General features: G+C 36.7%; 1 protein-coding gene across 1 annotated transcript; it reads left to right on the top strand.

The window, feature by feature from the left end:
• The first annotated feature begins 168 nt into the window (after positions 1-168).
• smc5 (structural maintenance of chromosomes 5) lies at positions 169-27,075 on the top strand. The gene is made up of 24 exons (NM_001193541.1): positions 169-405; positions 546-687; positions 2,276-2,328; positions 2,412-2,574; positions 2,706-2,840; positions 5,991-6,131; positions 7,109-7,270; positions 7,352-7,423; positions 7,517-7,772; positions 7,861-8,015; positions 8,097-8,210; positions 10,015-10,109; positions 10,192-10,324; positions 13,603-13,776; positions 15,182-15,351; positions 15,441-15,564; positions 15,711-15,833; positions 21,771-21,899; positions 21,993-22,088; positions 22,249-22,353; positions 22,426-22,545; positions 23,573-23,752; positions 26,511-26,606; positions 26,676-27,075. Exons 1-24 carry the CDS (start codon positions 254-256, stop codon positions 26,805-26,807), a joined length of 3,222 nt encoding a protein of 1,073 aa, NP_001180470.1. The 5' UTR covers positions 169-253; the 3' UTR covers positions 26,808-27,075.

Genomic DNA, 27,075 nt, shown 5'->3' with positions numbered 1-27,075 from the left:
TACTTTCATAATTTTTTTATTTATTTGATTATTATTTGTGCCCTGTTCTGTTAATGAAGTAGAAAGTTGTGTTATAGTGCAAAGGAAGCTTTTACAATGTGTCCCTCTAGTGGTCAAGAGACGATGAACAGGTAATCCAGAAAAATATCATGTGACCACTGTCGTCCAATCACACAGCGACTTACCGACAACACAGGCGCGAAACGAAAGTGAATAGACTGTGCTGAACATCAACCAGAGTGACCGACCAGAAATGGAGCAGCCGCATAAGAGAAAGCGAAAAAGCCACGAATTGTCCAACTCACAGCCCTCCGATCGTGAACCTGCAACGTCCACCAGTGCAAATGCCCGAGAAGGAGATTTCATGGAGGGCGCAATCGTCCGCATCACCATGCATAACTTCCTGTGAGTAAAACTCGATATGCCTCACGATATGCAAGCGTCGTTTGTTTACACTAACATTAAATAACGTTACGCATTTGTGTCAGGTACTGGCAAAGTAATTATTGCTGAATTACATTAGCTGTCATTGTTGTCTATTTCAGCACGTACGATCACTCTGAAGTTTTCCCCGGACCCAAACTGAACATGATCGTTGGAGCCAACGGCACAGGGAAGTCCAGTATCGTGTGTGCCATCTGTCTGGGCCTGGCTGGAAAAACATCTGTCCTGGGCCGAGGAGACAAGGTGAGACTGTCTTAAATCATCACCGAGATTAATTCTACATGTATTTTCATAAAAATTCATCAACACTTACAGTCCTTTCACATCCACTGTGTCTGGCTGTGAATACACCATAGCAGAAGCTTCCTCAGATACAAAACAGTTACGAAACTTGATAGTATTGTTCATAAATGCACACAGACTTTATCTAATTATGTGGAACGTTAATTTATTACTTTAAAATGTATGTGCATGTGTCTTTGCTTTTATATACTTTGGTGGCTCTGGTGGCACTAATGTGTGGTTAGCAGGCAAAGTGTACAAGCTGGTAAATCCAGAACTTCAATTGTACCAGCAGTTAAAAAACACACAATAATTGTCTTAATTCCTACTGAAAAGTTGAGTCACCTAAAAAAAATTCCCCTTATAAATATACATTTTATCAAGTTTGCACCGTATGTAGGACTGACAGAAATAAAATACTAAAATGCACAAATTTGGATGCAGCAGTTTCATTTATTATCAAAAAAAAAAAGAATAGGTTTCTTAGTTGAAATACTGAAACACACACAGAGACATCTGTCTATCTATCTGTCCATCTATCCATCCATCCATCTCTCTGTCTCTCTCTCATTGAAAGAGTATCTTTATTTTCATGACTGAACATAGTACATTCACATCGAAGGCATCATAAACTATGGATTAACACATGTGGAATTATATACATAACAAAAAAAGCGTGGAGCAACTGAAAATATGTCATATTCTAGGTTCTTCAAAGTGGCCACCTTTTGCTTTGATTATTGTTTTGCACAATCTTGGCATTCTCTTGATGAGCTTCCAGAGGTAGTCACCTAAAATGGTTTTCACTTCACAGGTGTGCCCTGACATTTTTATTAAGTGGGATTTCATGCCTTATTAATGGGGTTGACCATCAGTTATATATTTTATTATACGTAATAAAAAGCGAGCTTTTAAAATTATTAAAATACAGTTTTATTATTACTATTCTAATGTTTCATCAATGTTTCATGTTATTTTATACACTGTCTTTTATCATTATGTGGCAACTTTGAAAAAAATCTTCATGTAGACTAAAATATGTTTATGTAGTAATGAAAAAATATAAAATGCTGTAAAATATAAGTTGTACATTCCCATCATATCTCATACATTTATATTGATGAGTGTGTTTGGCCAAACAATTGCAGCATTAAGATGTATGCATATTTTGTGTTACCTGAAAATGATGATTTATTAAATGTTAAAAACTTTATTTTGTAAGAAATAAACGTTTATATAAAGTTGGATGGTTTTCTAACAGTCATGAGTTTTAAAATCTTGCTAAGTTAATTAAATTACATTTACTCTGATGGGCCTAATGCTCAGATTATGTGTACTTATGCATTTTTAAAGAAATAACAGTGCATAAACATGGTAGATTTTGAAGCTGCATAAAAAATAACCTGAAAAAAAACTAAAATTGATTACATTAAAATGGAAATTAATGCAGTTTAAGTACAAATTATTATAGTATGTCAAGGATGCACAAATAACACGCAAACTATTGTCTTTAAATAATTAAGTGACTGAAACGTGCTTCTGTTTCTAGGTTGGTCTGTATGTGAAGAGAGGGTGTCAAAGAGGCTCAGTTGAAATAGAGCTGTAAGTATGTGTTTTTACAACTTCAATTTCTACAAGTGTTCACAAGAGTTCCTCAGTTCATCTCTACTTTTATTTTTGTCCAGGTACAGGACACGTGGAAACCTGATAGTCACCAGAGAGATCCAGGTTGAGAACAATCAGTCGACATGGATGCTTAATAAAAAACACGCCAGTCAGAAGGCAGTGGAGGAGGCCGTAAGAGAGCTGCACATTCAGGTTGGGAACTTGTGTCAGTTCCTACCACAGGTAAGTGCTCTTATTATTATGAAGAGTTTACATACTTCACAATGTATATTACCAAACCTGTGTGTTAAGTTTGGAAGAACTGTACAAGAGCTCTATTTTTTACATGCTCTGCTCTTTATCTTGTGTCTTAGGAAAAAGTCGGTGAGTTTGCTAAAATGAGTAATAGTGAACTTCTTGAAGCCACTGAGAAATCTGTCGGCCCACCAGAAATGTACGAATTTCACTGTGAGCTCAAGACATTTCGCACCAAAGAGAGAGATTTAGAGGTATTTTTATTTTTTTTATTGCGATCCTATATAACTCAGTCCTAAAGGGCCGGTGTCCTGCAAAGTTTAGCTCCAACTTTCTTCAACACACTTGCCTGGAAGTTGTAAGCTGCGTTCCAAATCGCATACGTATGCACTATTCTACGGCATTTTGTAGTATAAATAGTGTAAGTATTGGGTTCACACTGAAAACTCTAAAAAATAATAAGTGCACTTTAATTACCCGGACGATGCACTCATTTAGCTGGTAAAATGAAGTGTGTAATGATGGACACTTCACGCACTCAACGACCACAGGTTTGCTCACATAGCGGAAGGGGCGGAGCTATCAGCCGCACATGTTGGACAACTTTATTTATTTTGGATGGTGAAAGCAAAATTTTCTTACGAGAGTGATTATAACGCCTCCCGATGGTGAATGCGGTTATGCTCATGGCAGGTATTATCTGATCATTTGGTCATTTATTTCACTAATTTGGCAAATGTCATCAGGGAAACGGTTTGAATTTCCGCTTAGTGGAAAAACATTAGTGCTCCATTTGGGACGACACCACAAACATATTGTGTAAGGGCATAAGGACATAGTGCACGAGTGCATAGTGTATAGTGTGCCGTTTGAGACGCAGCTAATGTATACCTAAAAGAGCTTGATTAGCTGGTTCAGGTGTGTTTAATTGGGGTTGGAAATAAAATATGCCGGACATCGGCCCTCCAGGACCAAGTTTGGGCACCCCTTCTGTATAACATGTCTGATTTAAAAGGAATAGTTCACCCAAAATTATTTGCTAATTCTCTGGCCATCCTTTGTTAGTAAAAGAGAAGTTAAGCTTTGGAAAACATTTCATAATTGCTGTCCATTGAAAGCAAACAAACTTCATAGCTGACTGTTTGTGATGCTCCATGATTCATGTTGAAGCAGCTTTAAAGTAGAGCTTAGATCAGGCCCAAAAAAAAACCTTACCTTGTGCCCGACCCAGTCTGACACACTAACTGTACGTATGAGCCCAATTTAAACTCGACTATTTTTTTAATACCTGGACTGCTATAACAGACGTTATCAACTACAATTCTGAGTTGTTTGGACTACAGAAATGAGTTTAGATTGATCTTAATGAATCATGCAACAAGGACAAAGCATGTAAACTGCATTTTTTGTGTATTCAGAATTGATCGTAACAAAAGAAGACATTGAAGGCTGACTATCATCCTTTCTGGCAAGCCTGCTTTATGTGTCTGTTCAGCGTGGAAGTCCCTGTTTTTTTGCAGTCACCTTTTTTTCAAACCGCATGTGTGAGCAGAGCATGAGCATCCATGTTTATAGATTAGAACTTATCGCATGCAGAGGCAGAGCGTCAGTGAGGAGCGTCAGCAGAGCTGAAGAAGCAGTGCTGCGCTGGGTCCATTTTAGCGACTGCTCATACTCAATTAATTAACAGTGCATTGATCATGACCAAAAAGTAGCAATTTGATCCAATTTATGCATCAATAAGATCCACTGATTTTCTTTATGCGCTGCTTCACCTCTGCTTGTGCATGCGGTATGAATGTGTGCCAGTAGAGGAGATGCAGATGCAGGAGCTTAAAGCGTTGCTGCACATAACACGCATTGCGAATTGTGAGACCCACACGTGTTGCTTAGGCTGACTTTGCTAAAATATTTTTAAAATATATAAAATTAGGGCATAGCCAGTTAAGCGAATTAGGTAATAACTGAAAAACAAGCACAAAACAAAACACAAATGCTTGATCATGGCCTGCCCCAGCCTGAAGATAGTGGCAGGGTTGGGTCGGGTCAAGTCTGAAAGTCTGAAACACAAAATACAAATCCAGGGAAACATTTATTTTAGGAATATACAAAGTAATTTTTAACTACAAAAAAGTGGTTATGTAGAGTGCTTTTCCTCTGTGATCTGGTTCATTTGGTCCAGACCAAGCCCAACAAACATTGTGGTGTGTTTTTTTTTCAGTTTTGGTTTCTTTTCACACCACACTGATTGCTGTGGTCCGGACCAGTTTAAATTGATGGCTGGCTTTGCTAAAATATTTTATAATATATCTAATTAGAGCATAGCTCTTCACTCAGTTAAGCTAATTAGGTAATGACTGAAAAACAAGCAAAACAAACCCACAAACTCTTGATCATGAACTACCCCAGCCCGAAGATAGTGGGGGGGTTGGGTCGGGTCAAGTCTGGGCTCGGGCAGAGAACCTAAACTCTGAAGTAATCCACACAATCACAAAATACAAATCCATTGAAAAATTAATTTTAGGAATGAACAATGTAATTTTTAACCTCAAAAAATGGGTTATTTTGAATGCTTTCCCTCTGTGACAAACATTGTGGCTTTTTTTTTTTTTTTTTTTTTTTTTTTGGAGTTTTGGTTTCTTTTCACACCACACTGATTGCTGTGTTCCGGACCAGTTTAAATCAACCAGATGTATATTTGAATGTATCTCCTGAACTGCATTCTGATTGGTCAGAATTAGCATCCACGCTATGTTCGCTATCGCTATGTTGTGTTGCACATGTCAGCTCTCATTTGAGCTCATTGGCCTGATTCAGCATGTGGAATCCGCATTGGCTGTAAGAGCGATCTGACAGATGATGACAATTAGAATCTGATGACAAAAAGAATTTGCAATTAATTCTTCAATTAATTGCATTTGCAATCAATATGGATTTTTAGATTATCAGACATATTTGCATGAGGGAATCTCTCCATGGCGAGTGACAATTACTATGTTAATGGTTCTAAAGCATAGGTCTCAAACTTGATTCCTGGAGGGCCGCAGCTCTGCACAGTTTTGTTCCTACACTAATCAAACACGGCTGATTCAAAGTAGTTCAAGACTACTATAGAATATTAAGCAGGTGTGAGTTGGAGGTGGTTGGAGCTAAACTATGCAGCGGCCCTTCAGGAATTGAGTTTGAGGCGGAAGTTTAGTTTCCTTTCTTGGAATAAGAAAACAGACTACTGCCCCCCCGCAGAGTATAATAGTAAAAAATAAGAGAAAAATAAAAGAAAAATAGTCACATGCATCATAAATGGTCTATGGGTGAGCAAATAATGTGATTATTTTCTGTTTAGGGTCAATTGTTCCTTGAAGTTCTTTCATTTTATGAATGTACTCGTTGTGTTTGTGGTACAGAATGTGTGTAAGGAAAAAGGAAACTTCCTAGAGAAGGCCAGACAGAGGAATGAAAGAAACAAGCTGGATGTGGAGCGCTACTACATGAAGAAGCGGCATTTAGACAGGATCCAGATGCTTGAGAAGAAGAAACCCTGGGTGGTGAGTGCACATCTTACTACACTAAACTTTCCCCAGACTGGAAGGGTTTTTTGGTTCTGGTCGTTGTAAATGTGCAGAATGGGAAAATAATCTACAACGGTATTGTAATTGTTTTACCTTTTTACATGCTCACTATATCAAGTATTTCCTCTAAGCGAAAATGTATTCTCTTGTTTAAAATCAAATGTGCATTGGATATACAGTTGAAGTCAGAGTTATTAGACCCCCTGTTTATATTTTCCCCCAATTTCCGTCTAACAAAGAGCAGATTATTTTAACACATTTTTAAACATGATAGTTTTATTAACTCATTTCTAATAACTGATTTATTTTATCTTTGCGATGATGACAGTAAATAATATTTCACTAGATATTTTTCAAGACACTTCTATACAGCTTAAAGTGACATTTAAAGGCTTAACTAGGTTAATTAGGTTAACCAGACAGGTTAGAGTAATTAGGCAAATTATTGTATAACAATGGTTTGTTCTGTAGACTATTGAAAAATAATATAGCTTAAAGGGGCTAATAATTTTGACCTTAAAATAGTTTTAAATAAATTAAAAACTGCTTTTATTCTTGCCAAAATAAAACAAATAAAACTTTCTCCAGAAGAAAAACATTATAAATACTGTGAAAATTGCCTTGTTCTGTTAAACATAATTTAGGAAATATTTAAAAAAGAAAAAAAAATCAATGAAGGGCTAAAAATTCATTTATTGAATATATTAGGACTATTACGTAATTTGGCCTAAATGAGCAAAACACACCCAGCACAATATTATTTAATTATTGTTAAGGTGGGAAAATTATTCATATAATGAGCCAAAAACTATTTTGGCCAATATTGCACACCTTTAGTGAACATTCTTTGTGCTTATCGTTTTTGCTTTTGTTGTACTAGGAGTGGATGTTTTTAAAAATTTGAGTACATATGGAATATCATTTCCAAACTGTATCTTTTTTTGTTGTTTTAGGAGTATGAGACGGCACGTAAAGAGCTGGAGGGGGTGAAGAAGGAAAGAGATGAAATGAAAAGGAAGCTTAGGTTCCTGAAGGAAGCTCAGGAGCCGCTGCTCAGAAAGATCCGCTCTGTGGAGAGTGAGCTGCAGCCCATCGAGCAGCAGATGAAGGAGATGGTCAGCACTGATCACAACCTCACCAGCAAGACTCTGTTTTATTTTATTTATATACAAAAGTAATACCTTTATTTTTTCCAGACCAACCGTATCAAAGAGGCAACGCAGAAATGTAAGCAGAAACACGACCAGCTTGAACTGAAGAATAAAGAGGTTTGTTTTTCACCTCCTGAAACGGACGAGCCTTTTATTTGTAGTAACACCTCCTAAAACTGTATTGAAAGACTCATCACTCTCTTCCATCAGGTTGATGACATCAAACAGGACATGAGTCTAAAGCAGACGGAGGAGGCGGACAGGCAGAAGCGGATTGGACACACGCAACTGATGATCAGAGATCTGCAAAAGGAGCTTCAGAACATGGGCACCATTGAGGACGTTACTCCTCAGATTGAGGCTATCAATGCAGAGCTGAGGAACATTCAGGAAGAAAGAGCCAGACTGGAGAGTGAGAGTCTGGACCTGCGCAGAGATAAAGATGAAATCACTGGAGAATTTGCGCGTAATGTTATATATTCATTTTAATAGCGAACTATTATGTTGCATGAATAGCCAGATCCAAGACTTGGGCTCGGTTTTATTTGTGGTAGGTTTGCAGAATCGCCTGAGGAGTCTGGATGACATGATGAAGATTAAAGAGGAGAAATTGCGCAGCCGCTTTCGTGACACATACACAGCCCTTGAGTGGCTGAGGAAAAATCGTGATCGTTATGAAGGAGTTGTCCATGAGCCCATGATGCTGGTGGTAAGTTAACAGCTGTTAATTTTAGTTGCTGTTTATAAATGGGTTGTCAAGTTGATCAATTTCTTTCCGTTTTATTGCCAGATAAATGTTCGTGATGCTCGGCATGCAAAATACATTGAGACTCACATTTCTGTCAATGACTTGAGAGCTTTCGTCTTCCAGAGACAGGATGATAACGACAAATTTATGAATGAGGTGAGAAGCTCGACTTTGTAGAACTTTTTTTTTTTTCCGAGTTTTGTAATATGACATTTGGTGGGAGGGGGTGGAGGGTATTTTAAAAATAACACAATGCATTAAAGAATGCATGGGATGAAGAAGAGGCATCCAGTTTTGGTCAATTCAATAATTGCTGTATTGGCAGGCCAAATGTATTGCCAAAGCAAGCAGTTTACATTAAAAAGAACTTGCATATATAGACAGTTGAAGTCAGAATTATAAGCCCCCCTAAATTATTAGACCGCTTGTTTATTTTTTCCCTAATTTCTGTTTAACGGAGAGAACATTTTTTCAGCACATTTCTAAACATATTAGTTTTAATATTTATAATATTATATTTCACATTTCTAATAATTGATTTATTTTATCTTTGCCATGATGACAGAAAATAATATTTCACTAGATATTTTTCAAGACACTTCTATACAGCTTAAAGTGACATTTAAAGGATTAAATAGATTACTTAGGTTACCTAGGCAGGTTAGGGTAATTAGGCAAGTTATTGTATAACAATGGTTTGTTCTGTAGATTATCCATAAAAAATTTAGCTTAAAGAGGCTAATAATTTTGTCCCTAAAATGATGTTTAAAAAATTAAAAACTGCTTTTATTCTAGCCGAAATAAAACAAATAAGACTTTCTCCAGAAGAATAAATATTATGAGACATACTGTGAAAATTTCCTTGCTCTGTTAAACATAATTTTGGAAATATTTAAAAAAGAAGAAAAAAATTGGAAGGGGGCTAATAATTCTGACTTTAACTGTATATAAAAAAAACATACTAAATACCGTAAATAAAATCATAATAATGATTATAGCTGCGAAAAGCAACTATCGGGGCCAAGCAGCCAAGCGGCCACATTATAAACAAGCAATGCAACAAGCTAAAGAGCAACTGGAAAACTATAACTTTTTAGCAGTATGTTCGGAGCCAAATTTGGTGGAAATTGGGCTAATGATCTATGGAGAGTTCAAACCAGGTTTTCAAACTAGTTCAAGATTGTGGACAATAAGTTGTGTCATTTAGGGAATAAATTATCGGTGCTTGGGCCCCTAACTATATAAAAATATTAATAAAAATAATAATATATGGATATAATAATTTGGATAAAACGGTTATAACAAATAATAATCAGTATATTTACAATGATTTATAATATTATGATAATATATTAATAATAATTTTTTTTTATTGTTATAGACTCATATATGTTTTTTCAACTTTTGTGAATAATTATTCTAATAATAGTCTAAGAGATATTTTTATGTTAAAATGAAAAAACATATTCTGACCTGTACTTTAGGAATGAATAAACTTTACACTCACTTTATGCCCGCATACCAACTATTGGTAGAGAGGAAAGACCGTATTACTTGAAATATATACATTTTATTACATTATTAATATTATTATATATATATATATAAATTTATGGATAAAAACTTAAAATGTCTGAAGGATAGTTGCAATAAATAAAGATTTACTTTTACAAATAATGAGTATTTTGATGCTGCAATGTGTTTTGTAAATTCAAAAGTTTTTAAAAATGTCTTCAAATAATTTTTGCATTTTGATGAGATTTTAATTTATATTATCTGCTGTAACAGAAAGCCATTTTAGTCTCCTCTAAGTCATGGTAAAAGCGTTGTTTTTTTTTTTTTAACTTTTGTTATTATTTTGCTTCTTGCAAAAACCCTTTTGTTATTGACTCGCATTAAAAAATGAAAAGTAAATTATGTAAAACGAGGCATGTTTTTTTTTTTATTTTTTTTTTTTTAGATGAGAGATACGCAGAGGCTGCGAGTTAACAGCATCATCGCTCCTACAGAGTCTTGCTCTAAACGACCACCGTCACGACCCATCGAGACCCTCAAGTAATGAGCATCATTAAATGTCTTTTTTTTTTACTACATTTAGAGTTTATGTGTTTAATGTTTTTTTTATTATTTTTTGCAGGCCTTACGGCTTCATCTCGTACTTGCGAGAGATGTTTGATGCTCCTGAGGAGGTTATGAGTTATTTATGCCATCAGTACAGAGTTAACGATGTACCAATAGGAACAGAGAAGACCAAGGGCATGATTGAATCGGTTGGTTCTCCTTTGATAAAAAAGTGATGTATAGCTGAAAGCAGAGTAATATACTTTAAATTAATTCATTATGGTGGCGCAGAGGTGCCGTAGGTAGTGCTGTCGCCTCACAGCAAGAAGGTCGCTGGTTCGAGCCTCGGCTGGGTCAGTTGGCGTTTCTGAACGGAGTTTGCATGTTTTCCCTGCATTCGTGTGGGTTTCTTCCGGGTGCTCTGGTTTCCCCCACAGTCCAAAGACACAGGGGTGATAGCGTTCCGGCACCACGCCGGATTTCCGGCGTACTGTGGCTGCGGGGAAAAAAAAATCAGGTTCACGGATATTGATCTGTCATTTCTCTAGATTCACAGAATTCACTCACTGCTACTGATTAATTGTGTAATTTAGAGAGCTTTATAAATTTTAACAGATCTTTGTGAGATCTCTATGAACTAAGATTAGTGACGCTTTTTAGTGATAATAAGAGGAGCTGCTTTGCACTTTCCAGGCTATAATCCATTCAGAATTTGTATGAAACTTTCGTTTTCGGCACATATACGCTGATATGTTTTGGGAATGACATCTGCATATTTACGCTGGGTTTATTCTCGAAATAACGGTGAAGAAATAGACGGGACAAAAATATATTTCCCCCTTCTCCTTAAACAACTTAGTGTTTCAGCTATGAAAGAGGTCAGTTTTGTATGTAGCCTAATGGCAAAGTGTTTATATTTAGTTTCGTTTTTTATTCGGCTTATTTAGAAAAACGTTTGGAGCATTTTTTATTCGTTAAAAATAAGTTTTTTTTTAACGAACAGCGCCCAGCGGAAGACCATCGTTGTCTGTTTGATCAGTTTGCCTTCTCAGATCATCACGACTTGCCTAAAATAAAAGATATAAAACAGTTCAAGTATAAAACAATGGTAGCTTAAACGTTAAAGAATGTGTGCTATTAGGCGCATAGTTTGCTTATAAAAAGCTTGCAGGACATCGAGGCGCCAGAGTAATCACTTGCGTTTTTTTAGTGGGAGCAATTTAAAGTTATCCGTCATTTTTGCTCACAAAGTACGAGTAATACATCAAAGAACGTTACAGCGTTTTTATAAAATAAAGAAAACCAAAATTATGCGCTTTCTGTCGTCTGGTTTTTGAACAGGAGCGCTTAACAAAATGAAGCAAAATGTATATGCCTCCCAGACATAATAAATATATTTATAGAAAGCTTTAAATTATTACTTAACGAAATAAAACAAATCGAAAACAAAAAAACTCCTTCATGTAATCCGTAAAGATGAACTTCTCTCTAAAGGCGAGTCCAAGAGGAGATTGCCAGTCAGGATCTTTGCGACACTGACTCAGAATAAGTTTATTCATAAATAATTAAGATATGTCCTTACTCTTTCCTCGATACATTCATTGTTATTTGTTTTTGCCGGTGCTTGGGGCGAGTTTTAGCTTATTGTGTGCGCTTGAACGCGGATTCACAGTAGCAGTTTTAACATGGAGTGACACGACATCTGACGTACAGATGACACTGGCACATGCCACTGAGTGTAGTGACACTTCCGGTGGCACGTCCGTTTTTCCACTGTCATGTGTCACTCGCTAGTGGCATGTGTAGTGACCTGTGTCACTCAGAGTGTCGCGCTGCATGTCACTGCAGTGACATCGACACCCGGCGAAGCTTATGACATTAATTAACACGAGCAAAACCATATTTAATCATTAAGCGACATTTAACCTAATTTATCGCATCGCAAGTTAGTTTATTTGCTGAGCTACTCCACGATGTTTTAATTTAAACGCATTTATTTTATGTATTCGTAGTCATACTTCCGTACGTAATATAGTCATTTGACAGTACATGTCAGTCAAATTTATTGTGGCATGCTTATGGGAGGGGTTACACTTATCTGTTGTACTGTATACTATTGCATCCTGGCAGTTCCTTTGTTCCCTACAATATGGACTTCTCTATGTTTTTAATTCATTCATTTATTTTATTATTTAACTTATTTTCATTTTAAGGTATTTTAAATAATATCCTATAAAAAGTTATAATAAAATGCATGTTGAAAACTCATAACATATATGCATGTAAGATAACAGGTGTCATTTGCCTAATGATTTTTAAATATTAAAGCAAAGAGACTTATAAGATTAATGTGCTTATAACGTGCTTATACTGACACCTACTGGCACATGTCACAAGATCACTGACACTGGCATGTGTCACTGACATAACTGGCATGTGTCTAAAAAGAGCCACTTGACAATAATGATGATCAGGGTTACACATAGGCTGTTAATATATTTGGGCCCAGGGGCCCACAAGTTATGTGTTAAAAGTGCGTTGCATACATAGTACCCCCACCCCTACTCACCTCAGGGGCAAGGAAAAAAAGTTCAGGGTCAGGAATTTTTTCCACTATCAGCCCTGAAGACATGTGGTACAGGTGAATTGGGTAGGCTAAATTGTCCGTAGTTTATGAGTGTGAATGATTATGTGTGGATGTTTCCCAGAGATTAATTGCGGCTGGAAGGGCATCCGCTGCGTAAAAAGATGCTGGATAAGTTGGCGGTTCATTCTGATGCCCCAGTATAGTGAAGGTGACACGGGCGCCGTCTTTCAGATGAGACGCTAAAACGAAGGTTCTGACTCTCTGGTTATTAAAAATTCCATAGGATTTCCCGTAAAGAGTAGGGGAGCAAACCCCGGTGCCCTGGCCAAATTTTCTCCTTTGGCCCATCATGGCCTCCCAATCATCCACTCTATCAATATCAGGTGTGGTGAGCACACTGATGCTGTTGTCCTTTGTTTGCCGTCGCATCATCCAAGTTGATGCTGGACACAGAGGGGGGGGGGGGAGGTGGGGGTTGGGGGGTGGGGGGGGTACAGAGATGGCCTCAAGATTGTGAAGCGCTTTTGTGTGCATTTATACACAATAAATGTGCTATATAAATACATTAAATGACATTAGATTATACTGGGTTATTAAAAAGCTCTTATTACTTATGAGAGGTCTTCAGTTTACTTGATGCACATATTTAGATATAACTGGTCAGAATAGTGGGCATGGACTATAGTAAGATTCGTTATTTCCAAACACAGCTATTTAGGGCATCATGTGAACATTCTATGCAGTTTTCATTGTAAATATTTAGTTCTAATAATCTAGTTTATTAAACTTGCTTATTGATTAATGAAAAGTAAATAAATCAAACATATGGAAGCAGTAATCAATTTTTGTGAGTAAATTGACAATTTTTTTAATGTTTACACTTGTTTACACCTGTGGCAGGTGATCAAAGACCTTCAGTTGAGAACGATTTACACAGCGGAGGAGAGGTATAATGTGAAGAAGTCTGCTTACTCCAATAATGTGGTCTCCAGTAACTCGGCTCTGCGACCACCACAGTTCTTGACTACCACCATAGATGTAGAGGAGAGGCGACAGCTGGAGGAGCAGCTGAGGGTGAGACACTAACTTGACACTTACCACTGATTTGAAGGTGCCTTATAACAGTTGTAGTCAGAATGATTAACCCCCCAGAGTTTTTGGCCCCTTGTTTATTTTTTTCCCCAATTTCTGTTAAACGGAGAGAAGAGTTTTTTAACACATTTCAAATCATAATAGTTTTATTAACTCATTTCTAATAACTGATTTATTTGATCTTTGCCATGATGAGAGTAAATAATATTTGACAAGATATTTTTCAAGGCACTTCTATACAGCTTAAAGGGACATTTAAAGGCTTCACTGGGTTAATTAGGTTAACTAGGCAGGTTAGAGTAATTAGGCAAGTTATTGTATAACGATGGTTTGTTCTGTAGACTATTGAAAAAAGAAATTGCTTAAAGGGGCTAATAATTTTGATCCTAAAATGGTTTTAAAAAAATTAAAAACTGCTTTAATTCTAGCCAAAATAAAACAAATAAAACTTTTTCCACAAGACAAAATATTATCAGACATACTGTAAAAATGTTAAACATCATTTGGGAATAATTTTAAAAAAGAATAAAAAATCAAAAGGGGGCAAATAATTCTGACTTCAACTGTAACTAAGTAAATGTGTATAAGAGTGGGGTTAGTTGTTGCCGCCTCTTTTTTCCTGGTTAATATTACAGGAAATATTAGGTCATGATTATGAAAGTCTTGGAAATGTTTTGGCAGTATAACTTTGTAAAAACCTTGTTAGGGTATTATATTGTAATAAAAGCCTCACTTCCCAATCCAATAAGCAGTGAACTGCTCTGTCTGTCAGTATTTTTCAGAGACAACCAAATCATCCATAATCTCAGATAAAATCAACAGATGCACAAGTAGATTGAATTAAGGCCATGTATAGTATGATAAATAAAGATGTTTAGATTTCATTGTAGATTTTCACAGATTAAATTAATATATATATAAATATATATATATATATATATATATATATATATATATATATATATATATATATATATATATATATATATATATATATGCAATTTATTTTTATATATATATATATATATATATATATATATATATATATATATATATATATATATATATATATATATATATATATATATATATATGCATTTTTTTTATACTTTCTGAAACCTATAAAATTCCAAGCAATCTACTAAACATGATATATAATAACTAGACAAACATAAAATTTACATCCACTTTATAAATTTATTTATTACTTTATAACAATTGAAAACTTGAAGTGTAAAATATTTGTTTGGGACAGTCATGAATCAAATTTAAAAAAATAATTTCTGGCCCAGCGATCGATTTTGTACAAATTTCTTAAGCTTTATGGCCTTTTGTACCACTGTTTTCCTCTGCTAAATGACCTCACATTTGACACTTGCATCAACAGGCAGCAGAAAGGCAGAAGCAGAGCATTGATCAGCGGATGGCAGCCATCCGGGAGCAGCAAGCTAACCTGGACCGTCGTGATAATGAGCTGCGTGCTAATAAGAAGAAACTGTCTGATCTGAAAAGCAAGAAGAGACAACTGGAGCAGAAAATCAGCACAAAACAGGACAGGTAATCTTTGTTTCTATTATTATTTGTTGGTTTTATATTATTATTATAACCTATTATACACATGCTATATGTTTTTATTTATTTGTTAGCTTGAGGCAGATGGAGCAGAATGAGATCAACTTGGTGGCAATCGAAGAGGAAGCGAATGCCAAGATTGCTGCTGTCAACAACAAGAAAGTGACCATAATGGGGGAGTATTTGAGTCACCTGCAGGTGTGTTTGTGCTTCATCATGATTTTCTGACTTTGAGTGTAATGTAATAATGTGCATATTTTTTCAGGAATTACTTTGAAACAATAGTTATTGTGGCAAATGCTTCGATTTCTCCATGCTTATTAATGAATCGTGTGTTTGTGTAGTCAAAGGCCAGGCTGAATATGGAGAAGGTGTATTTGGCTCTCCAGAGCGCAGGTCTCAGTGCTGAGAAAACCAAACTGGAGACGGACGTTCGAGAAAGTTCAGCTGAACTCAAGAGAGCAGAGGTGAGACAATCTGTCACCTGTCATTTACAGCGCATTATTTTGCTCTTAACCTACTAGGGGTGGAGCCGAACCCGAATACGGTATTCGGATACGCACGAATAGCGTGTTTTTACACAATGCTTGTGTAGTTGTGTCAAATTGTATGCACTTGTGGGAGTTATATGGTACATTTAAATCACTCTGTCTTTTGCAGACAGCAATAGGCTATAGGCTAGTTAACTTTAGCATAGCTTCTCGTCACTTCTCGCAGTGTGGCTGCTGCTGAGCCATCTCTTGGTCCTGCACCAGTCAAAAAACTTGCTCAAGTTCTGTGTGGAAGCATTTTACAGTAAGTGCTGCAGATAAAACCAAAGTGATGTGTAGTGTGTGCAAAGGTGAAATCAGCAGAGGCAGAGATATCTAACATCTGTCAACATCTGCTATGCATAATTACATGCACCTAAAGCATCCTCCCCTGGTAATGTCTGCCTACCCCTAACAAGCACCAATCCTTCACCAAATATTCATCAGAGCCATGTTCAGCCAAAACCCTCACAAGTGCCAAACCATTAACCCAGCCATGTTCTGCTCCCTGCAAGTCAGTTTGAATCACAAATTAGCTGCATTTAATGCAAAACAGGCTTATCCACTCAACCACTCAAAAAAAAAAGAAAAAAAAAACTTTTGTGTCTGTTTAAGTTGTCATTATCAGGGCTGCATCTTTTAGTATTACATAAATTACAACTTTTGTTCAGCCAAATCTCCCAGCCAGGGGTTGATAAATTTTAGTTCTTAGAATTCTGTGCATTGGAAAGAAGTTATTTTAGAAGAAGAACAGTTCTTTGAAGTATTATTTGTTTGTTTTATTCTGTGCTCAGTGTCCTCCAACAAGGATGGGGGGTGGTGGGGTTCATAATGTTCACAATGGTATTTTAATAATTGTTAGTATAAGCATGCATGAGGTAATGGCTGTCATGTTATTTTCTTTTCAGTGATGTTCCTTGTTAGATGTTCGAAAACATCAACCAATATTGCATATACATAATTATTATAATAAATATAATTAAAGAATATTTCCCAGAGATGGGTTGCAGCTGGAAGGGCATCCGCTGCGTAAAAACGAACTGGATAAGTTAGTGGATTTTTACGCTTATTTTCAATTTTACTCGAATACAAATACAAATACTTTTCCCCCTCAACAAATACTTATACAAATACCGGCTGCTCTGCACACCCCTAAAACCTACATTTATTTATACATACACTATCGACAACTTAGCTTACCCAATTCACCTGTACCGTAGGTCTTTGGACTGTGGGGGAAACCGGAGTACCCGGAGGAAACCCACGCGAATGCAGGGAGAACATGCAAACTCCTCACAGAAATGCCAACTGAGCCGAGGTTCGAACCCATGACCTATTGTTAAGAACCTATACAATAAATTTATCAAAAAAATTAGAGATGGTTCACCTCGAATTAACATCTTCTCACCATTTACTCACACTTAATTGCTTCTAAACATTCATTCATTTATTTTGTTCAATACAATACATGGTAGTTAGAGGAATGTTGAAAAGGAGCAGCTAGTGATATCCATATTAGGAAATAGGGATGTCCCGATCCGATATTGATATCGGAAATCGGTCCGATATCAGTCCAAAAAACTATATCGGACTGCGTTAAAAATCTCAGATTTAAGCCGATGCGCTCTTAATGTTGTGATTGCCAGTGGGGTTGTCTCTGCTGGTGATCACTTCCTGTAGTTTGCCGATTGCCAGCGGGGTTTTCTATATGGGAGACTACCGCTGGGCGAACTCACCGGAAACCCCTGCGCTCATCAACATTGATAACAGCTGACAATACTCTGGACACTTGCACAGACACAGCTGCTACTCATTTACACTGATTACATGGACTATATATACACACACCTCTTAATCATTCGTCCATTCGGGGCTGAGTCTTGTTTTATTCATGAACATTGCAAAGCGTTTTCCTGGGCGTTTCCTGCTGCCTCTCTTTGATCATCTGCCTGTTTTTATAACCACGACGCTGGATTGCCTTTATACACCTGTTCGGCCCTGTATTAACCTTTGCTTTTCTGACCTTCCTATTAAAACCTGCATTTGGATCCGCAAGTCTGCTCCCAGTGTCTCCCTCGTTATACTTAACTCCGTTACAGCTATTCTATCCAGCAGCTTCCAGAGCCAGCGTGCAAAGCCCACGTTATCACAACACTGCTTGCTAGCAAAGTCTCTTTAAGATTTAACATGCTCTTCACACTAAGTTATGGTGTATTACAATAGAAATCTATTGTGACGGTTGCACACGCTGACGCTATCAACAACGGCACATGTCTAACGTTACTGGTTTATTTACTTTACGTCAAGCAATCTTTACATTGTTTTGTATACGCTGCTAAGCAACACAAGGCACCGAATGTCGACATAGAGCACATCGTGCGAACTTTAATTCGGTCGTGGTGCATCTAGTGTGATACCTAATTCAACACCAGCGCTTCCCACACGTAACACTTTACCTCAGCGGCCCGGTTCTGTGTGCGTGAGAATACTCCGCCACAGACTCACATGCTCATGTAAAAGGTGTTAAATGCTAAACATCTTTGCTGTTTTAATTGTCCGTTAAATAAGAATGAGAAATCATTCATTTGCAAAGGCCTATTACATTTTAAAATAAATGGTATGACTTTTTGGGCAGAAGGAAAATTTAAGAAGAGGCATTCCCATATTTAATACTTCTTTAAAATGCCCAGAAAGATAAAGTGCTCCGATAAACAGTGTCAGCTTTGCACATGAGTTTGCAGTTCTGTCTTTATTTACATTGTCATACTTTTCCCATGTGGGCAGTAGGGTGGAATCTGTGCAATACATTATGCAAATAAAATAAAATTTGATAAAATTGTTCTCAAAAGTCACATTATTTTATGTGCTGTGGAGAAAAAGACCAATAACTCCTTATTTCAGACGCACGGCACTTCATAACTATAACGGACGTTTTTTTGACTGAACTAAATTTATTTTGTTTAGAACAGGTTTGGCCCGCGGGCCGCCAATAGAATAGCCCTGGTCTAGCCAATTACCTGTGTTGAATAGAAAATACAAAATAAAGATCAGATTTAATAGACGAGACCCACAGAACCATCAAGATTTTTACACTCTGTTGAAGTCTGTAAAAACTCACACCTGAGCAATGCATGTGACTTTGTTGGCCCTTTTACTCTAGTGTGTTTTAGTTTTAAAACAGCATTTTTGAATGAAAACGATCCGCGTCCACACTAGCGTATCACCTAGGGCAGTGGTTCCCAACCTTTTTCTCTGGGGCCCCCCCACATGAACATATACAAACATTGGAGCCCCCCCCACCATATAAATACACACGCACGCACGCGCACACACACATATGTACTGTGTATATATATATGTATGTATGTATGTATATATACATGTATGTATATATATATGTGTGTGTGTGTGTGTTTGTGTAATATAAATATTTAATAATATGTATAGAAAATATAAATTAATCAGTTTTAACTTGTCTTGGCCTTCAATAAAACCAAAATTTAGGTTGGCTTTGTCATACTGTCTAATATTTTTCTTCGCCTCTGAAGAATCACTGCATTTACGTTTGTCTGCCATTTTTGTTTTGATTTTGCCTTTACGACACGTTGACAAGCAAGTTGCGTGAGTGAGCAAAATTTAAATAATTATTTAAAGTTATTTATTTTAATTATTTTTACTATTATGTTGGAATTTTAAGCATGTGTTTATAGATTTGTTTTTGGTACTTAAAAATACATATATAATAGTAGGGCTGTCCGATTTTGGGAAAAATCATAATCACGATTATTTTGGTCATAATTGTAATCACAATTATTCAAAACGAAAATCAGTTGAAGTCAAAATTATTAGTTCTCATGAGATTTTTTTTAAATAAATATTTCCCAAATTATGTTTAACAGAGCAAGGAATTTTAACAGTATTTCCTATAATATTTTTTCTTCTATTTGTTTTATTTTAGCTAGAATAAAAGCAGGTTTAAATATTTTGAAACCAATTTAAAGTCAATATTATTAGCCCTCTTAAGCAATATATATTTTTGATTGTCTGCAGAAGAAACTACTGTTGTACAATGACTTGCCTAATTACACTAAGCCTTTGAATTGCACTTTAATCTGAATGTTTGTATTCTGAAAAATATCTAGTAAAATATTATTTGCTGTCATCATAGCAAAGATAAAAGAAATCAGTAATTAGAAATGAGATATCAAAACTATCATGTTCAGAAAAAAGTTAAAAAAAGAATCTTTCCATGAAACAGAAATTGGGGAGGAAAAGGGTTGCTAATATTCAGGAGGGCTAATCTGACTTCAAGTGTATAAATACAGTTATTTTCCACCCTGCAAAGGAAAGAGAAATAAATACAATAAAATAAAAATATGAAACAAACTGTGCTTTAAGCATCTTCACTGTAAGAAAAACACTTTAGCTACAGCAGTCCTTCAGTCAAGAGCAGCGAAGGCTTTCTCGTTGTTTGATTAATAATGATAAAAACAGGTGACAGAAGGATTAAAGCGTGCTGTCTCTTTAATAGTTTCTCTTTCACGTCTTTTGATCCTCAACTCGTTTGTTTATTACACAAATCAGGGTTAATATAAATAATCACTTAACACCGCGTTTTGACACCTATTTGACCATTAAAGCGCTCACGTTAAGATGACTTTAGATGTCTGCGCTCCTCTGCTCGTCTCAGTGTGTGAATGAGAGCGAATGCTGACCGGCCGCATGCTTCTGACTGCGTGTGCGTTCTGCGCACACACATAAGCACGTGCTCTTTCGCGCTTTTAAGAGCAACAACACGTGTACAACTGGAAAGTGGCGGTATATGATGCAATAATCATTTATCTCGATTAATGCAATTTTATAATCGTTTGAAGCCGAAATCGAAATCGGATTTTTGATTAATTGCAAACTTTTGATTAATTGCATACTTTTTAAATGGCCATTATTGCTTATTCAAACTGATACTCAGTGAAAGAGAGGCCATGTTTCGTATTTTCAATGAAAATAAAAGGAGACAGTGATGTTATAGGCTACGTTTTATTATGACTATATACAGTGAAGATGACGGTCCCATTAAGCGGCTACACAACGCCTCAATATTTCGGCTCTCTGCTAAGTTGCTAATATCAAATTGAAAACAGGCAGTTCCTCACATCATGTTTTCATTTTATTGTTAAGACCGTAAAACAGCATAGCCAGGGTGATGTGAATGACTTTATAAAGTACACTCGGGAGTTTGTTTTCCATATCAAACTTGCGAAGTCTGAACTTGGTGAGGATCCAGGACTGAACTGTGTGTGTAGACTACTTAATATTGAGGGAAAAGTCCCAATCAGATAGGCAAATGTCTGCAGCCCCGCCTCCGTTTTCAGATGTCTCTGTTTTCCCCCATTCACACTGAGACAGAGCAGCAGTGTTTTAAAATAAAAATGGCCTCTTGAGCATTTCCACAACGCTCCATTTTTGGGGCTCAAAAACTCTGGCGTATTGTGGACGCATGGCGTAACCGTAGCAAAACTTATGCGTTTTCAAACTAAAACGCATTAGTGTAAACGGGTCCTTTATTGTCCATATGAGAGTCAACTTTAAGCTACCATCACCAAAAAAGCCTTTTAAATAAAGTATGAAATTTCTGTAGTTCAGTATTTTCTCCTTGGGATATTTCATTGTTATTACACACAGCTCATTTTTCAGATTTCTTTATGTTTGTATTGTTTGGATTTTTACCAAAATTTGGATCAATTCCATGTCAACAGCTCCTTTAGAAATACTATTCCCAGAAAAAAAAACATGACAAGTTCAATACTTATTTTCCTCGCTGTATGAAAGCGTATTTTAATTTGCGTGTTTTTGTGCGTGCGTGTGTTCATACAGGTAGACTATACCAAGCTGGACAAGATAAAGACCAATCTGTTGATGACTTGTAAGACCCTGATGAAACGGGCCAGTGAGATCTGTAACATGACTCCAGGAGAGACGGCCGTCCCGGAAGAACTACATGCAGTGAGCTCAGTCTACTCAGACTCCCCTACCTCTGCTTCATTCAAGCTTGAATCATGTATCACATGACATCGCATGTGTGTGCTTTCTTTTCAGGCTTTCAGCTTGTTGCCTGAGACTCTGGATGAGATCGATGCCATGCTGAATGAGGAAAGAACCAGAGCTGAGTGTTTCACAGGCCTCAGTGATGCTGTAAGACCGATTAAGCTCATTTAAATAACATCACTGTGCTTGAATAGTAATTCAGCTGGAAGATGCATGCACGGCTGGAAAACCTTGCAGGGCTTTATAGCGAGAGGAGAGGGGTGGTTCTATACTGGTCATTTCATACAATGGTGGTCTTGGCATTTAGGTGGTGGATGAATATAACAGGCGTGAGCAGGAGATTAAGAACTTGGAGAAGGAGCTGGACGATAAGACTAATGAACTGACAACCTATAGAAGAAACATTGCAGAGGTGCGTTCCCGCAAAACACAGTCACACAATCATCATGGTCAGAGTTTACGATCATGTCCGTGTGTTTCTCAGGCTAAAGAGCGCTGGCTGAATCCGCTGAAGAAGCTGGTGGAGCTGATCAATGTGCGCTTCAGTGATTTCTTTCAGTCTATGCAGTGTGCAGGAGAGGTGGATCTGCACTCAGAGAATGAGGTGAGGACATGTTTCTGAGCTTTCTACAACAGTCTGACCATCATTGGTTGTTGAGCTCTCGTATGTCAGACTGTGCTGCTCTCTCATATTCAGTTGCAGACTCTTATATGTCTATTATTTATATGCCACTAGGAAAATCTACCAGTAGCCTGGAACATTTAACAGTATTAAATCATGGTATAGCATGCTAACATTGTGCTACACCTGGTTAAAAATGTCGTTTACAATTCAAATTTGTGTAAGCAGCATGTAAAACAGCTGTTAATAACAATAGTGAGGTAAACACAGCATGTTTATTCTAGCGAATGGGCTAAAACGATTAAACCAATTTAGGAACAGCTAAAATGCTAGTCATGTTAACAACATGCAACGTTATGCTAGCATTGTCAAAACATGCAAGCAACTCAAGTGTGCTAGAAAAATCTTGGCCACATGTTAGAACTCATTTAAGTGTTAGCAGTGCTAATCATGCTAGCGTCAGGTTTGTCAGTGATGTTCTACACTTAAAGTTACGTTAGCCATGTTAAGACTCTAAAAATGTGCTAGAAGCTTGCTAAACATTCTAACATGCTAATTCAGCATTAATGTGGTCATTCATCTTAATCGTGCATTGAATGTTGTAAATTATGTTAGCCATGTTATAACATGCTACCGTGCTAAAATATACCATATGCTAAAATGTTACAAACATGGTAGCAAGATTTAAATTCTTGCAATTAAACGGCTATCTGAAGTACTTGATTCTGATTGGTCAATCACAACTGAATATCATGTGGGTTAGCTTGAATGCATTTAGGCATTTTGTTTCTGTCAGCTTTACATTTAATAGTAAATCTTTACTTCTCAGAACGTTTTGTGTCTGTTTTCACAGAGCAAGGCCCTTTGGTCTTATTCAGTCTTGACACTTCGTGTCAGGCTGCCGATAAGCTGAAAAACAACATGGATGTACTTTATCCCTATTTAATATGTTGAACGTTCAGGTGGGGCTTTCTCAATTGGGTTCTGATGACCTTCTGATGTGTTTCAGGAGGAGTACGATAAATATGGCATCCGCATCCAGGTGCAGTTCCGCAGAAACACACGGATGCACGAGCTCACGCCACACCATCAGAGTGGAGGAGAGCGCAGTGTCACCACCATGCTTTACCTCATGTCCCTGCAGGAGCTCAACCGCTGCCCCTTCAGAGTGGTGGACGAGATCAATCAGGTTATATTTACATTTAGTCATGTAGCAGATGCTTTTGTTTAAAGCGACTTATGCCTCATTTTCACTGAGTGGTACAGTTTGATACGGGTCATCTTTATCAGGCTTGTTTCTTCACTTATCAATGGTATCCTTTTGGATAGGCATGTTGCACAACTGAAAGTTGCAGATGACGTCATTATGCTTTATACACATAAATACTTGAATAAATGTTCATTACTAACCTTTCTATGAACAGGATTTGATTATAGCTGCAGATCAATGATTGTGCGAAATGTCCTAGTGTGTTGTATGTAAAACATAAATTTAGGCCTTATTTGGGTTTATAAACAATATCAAACATACAGAGTCAGTAGAAACCTCACGGGCTCTATTTTAACAATCTAGGTGCAAAGTCTAAAGCAGTGATTCTCAAACTGTGGTACATGTACCACTAGTGGTACGCAGGCTTCCTTCTAGTGGGATGCGGAGGAACTGCTGAATAATTTAAGTAAAAAATGTAACACTTTTAAACCTTTGACTTAAAACCCTTTCAGTAAATTGATTTTATTAGTCTTAATCTTTTTTTTTCAATTTTCTAATGTCTGTTATGTATTCTTTCATTTGAAGCTAATCTCCTCCCCATATTTGTAACGTTGTTGGGAGCGTATCCTGTATTTTTATATCCCAGTGTTGACAGGAATGGTTTAATGACTTGCTTTTGTGACACACAAAGCCTATATCATGCAGTAAGCGGTTCTAGTTTCTAAATTAAATATGTAAATCCAAATCAGATATTTAAAGTTAATGTTTAGATTTCAAAGATATACAGATAAGTCACATGCAACATCTATTTCAAATTTTTTCAAAAACACTTTATATAAGAATATGATCACAAATAGCCTATTTTTATGAGATCCTAGGAACATTTCAGGTTTTCATGAATAGGCTACTATATGTTAACACTTTACATTTAAGTACAGCAGTTTTCTTTTGACCTTTTAAGAACATTTCTAATTAATTTTTAGAAGCACATTTTAATCTAAACATTATTTATTTTTTGCCTGTAAGCACAGTGCAGTGTTAATGTTCAAGCTATTATTTATTTTTAAAGTGGCTGACAATAATAAATATTCATAACAATAGGAATTAATCTGCCTGGTGTTTGAACTGTGCAGAGCTCTAGCTGCTTAATTAGGTTTACTACGCTACTATATTTCAATATTGGTCATTATGGTGGTACTTGGAGAGGCAATTTTTTTCTGAGGTTGGTACTTGCTGAAAAAAGTTTGAGAACCACTGGTCTAAAGTACAGTACGCAAAAGCATTAAGGGCATGTCCCAATCCACTTTTGTTATTTTAAGGATGGAAAAATACACTGTGCTGTGGCGCATGGTTGGTCTAACTGGGTTAAACTTATTCTCTTCATGAGTTATAGGTGTGATTTGAGCATAAACCAATCAGAGTCTCATCTTCCATTCCCTTTAAGAGTCATTTGCTATTTACATGGTGGACTTTGTACGTATCGTACGCTTCACTAGGGAGAAAACAGTTAAACAGAGCATCTGCAGCATGAGGATGAAGAATGAGCCTCCTCCAATCAGCCTTTACTTTCACTTTCTCTCTTGCGTCGATAAGGAAATAGGGTTATTTGCACTCCACTGAAGACATCCATTAGCCTACATAATTAATTTTGTTTGTTAAGCGCACAGATTTGTTTGAAAACTATTTCTAAATTCAGTTTAAGTTTCAGCAAACAAATAAATGAGCACTAATAACAGTCTGCTTAAATATTATTATATCCTTATACACATGCTATGCCCCATATGGTCTAAAACCTGACAGGTGGACAAATCTAAGCTTGTTTTTTAATAAATAAATAAATATGCATATAACAAATAACACTGCTAATAATAATAACATTATACAAAAGCAAATAATAAAAAATAAACTAAAAAAGCCCCTCGAGATGAAGAAGGCATGGAGGTGATGGTTTATATAATTATGTAGAAAATAATAATTTTTTATATATATATTAATCCTTCAATTCTTTTTCATTTTTCATGATGATATTTGCTTATTGCTGTAAAACCTGCGTGTTTTAAGCAATGTTAAAACACTAAAACGTACAGCTAATGCGCACGACTAACACACTTATTAACACACTTATCTATTGCGCAGTCTATTTTGGATTCTGAAAATAGTAACACACCGGCACACCCAAGAGTTTATAAAGTGGTGCAAATGGATTTGCTATTTAAACAACGTGGTGAAAAATGGGAAAATTAATGTTCCGTTGGGCTGAAAATAGCAAAATGTCGGGGAAAACAGGTCTTGCACCTTATTGCGTCGGGTGTATGATAGGGCCCCTCATCTTTAATCTTCACCAGCACATAAAACCTCTGTTAGAGAGTCATTCCATCAATCCGAGTTGTCAGAAGCACGTCAATAATCACATGCACGTTAATATATATTAATATAAATGTGGGGCGGGGCGATGGCATCGTCTATCGGCCCATCCCTAATCGCTACCCACTGTGCTGCTGCACTGTGGATTAACATGCTCGGATGAATTGCTCACCTAAAGAATAATGTGTTCTAGCAAAACAGACATTGTACATTTGAATTTGGCCCAGATTTTAGGGAAGCTTTTTGTTTTAGTGTAGATTAATAATCACTCTGCTGTCATAAGACACACAGGAGTGTTTCAAATCTGAAATTGTGTAAGTTGCTTGATCATGCAGGAATGTGAGATTTGAGTGACTCTTGTGTTTGTGTTCAGGGAATGGATCCTGTCAACGAGAGACGCGTGTTTGACATTGTTGTGAGGGCGGCCTGTGGTGTGAACACGTCTCAGTATTTCTTCATCACACCTAAGGTATGTGTACTGAACGTCTCGGGTGCTGTTCGCTGATATGAGTGTAATGAAGTGTTTGTGTGTTTGTAGCTTCTCCAGAACCTGCAGTACGCCGAGCAGATGACCATCCTCTGTGTGCACAACGGCCCTCAAATGCTGCCGCCAAACAAGTGGAATGAAAAGGCTTTCATCCAGCGAGCCAGACGCAGAAACCGGACCTGAAGTTCCTCAACGCCTTCATCTGCCTGAAAATAGTAACCGTTTCTAGTTCACATGTAATCAATCAATAAATGCAAATGTTTATTTAAAAAAAAGGTATTTTTCCAAGTACAAGTGTTTGTTCTCAATAAAGGAATGTTAGGTTCAGATAAACCCTCAAGTTCATGACAGAATGATATGCTTAATGGAGCATTTGATATCCAGCATGCTGGTCAAACTATTAAAGCATCAACAGTTTTTAACCTAATAAAAGTGTTTCATTTAAATGGTA

Source organism: Danio rerio, chromosome 10 (genome assembly GCF_049306965.1).
Source record: "Danio rerio strain Tuebingen ecotype United States chromosome 10, GRCz12tu, whole genome shotgun sequence".
Taxonomy (NCBI): Eukaryota; Metazoa; Chordata; class Actinopteri; order Cypriniformes; family Danionidae; genus Danio; species Danio rerio.
This window is presented reverse-complemented; position numbering and strand designations above follow the sequence as displayed.

Bases quoted from the DNA above. Each gene is read 5' to 3' on its own strand.
- smc5 (NM_001193541.1), top strand. From the start codon at position 254: ATGGAGCAGCCGCATAAGAGAAAGCGAAAAAGCCACGAATTGTCCAAC. The intron at 22,354-22,425 runs GTGCGTTCCCGC...TGTGTTTCTCAG, and splicing joins ATAGAAGAAACATTGCAGAG to GCTAAAGAGCGCTGGCTGAA. The intron at 26,607-26,675 runs GTATGTGTACTG...GTGTGTTTGTAG, and splicing joins ATTTCTTCATCACACCTAAG to CTTCTCCAGAACCTGCAGTA.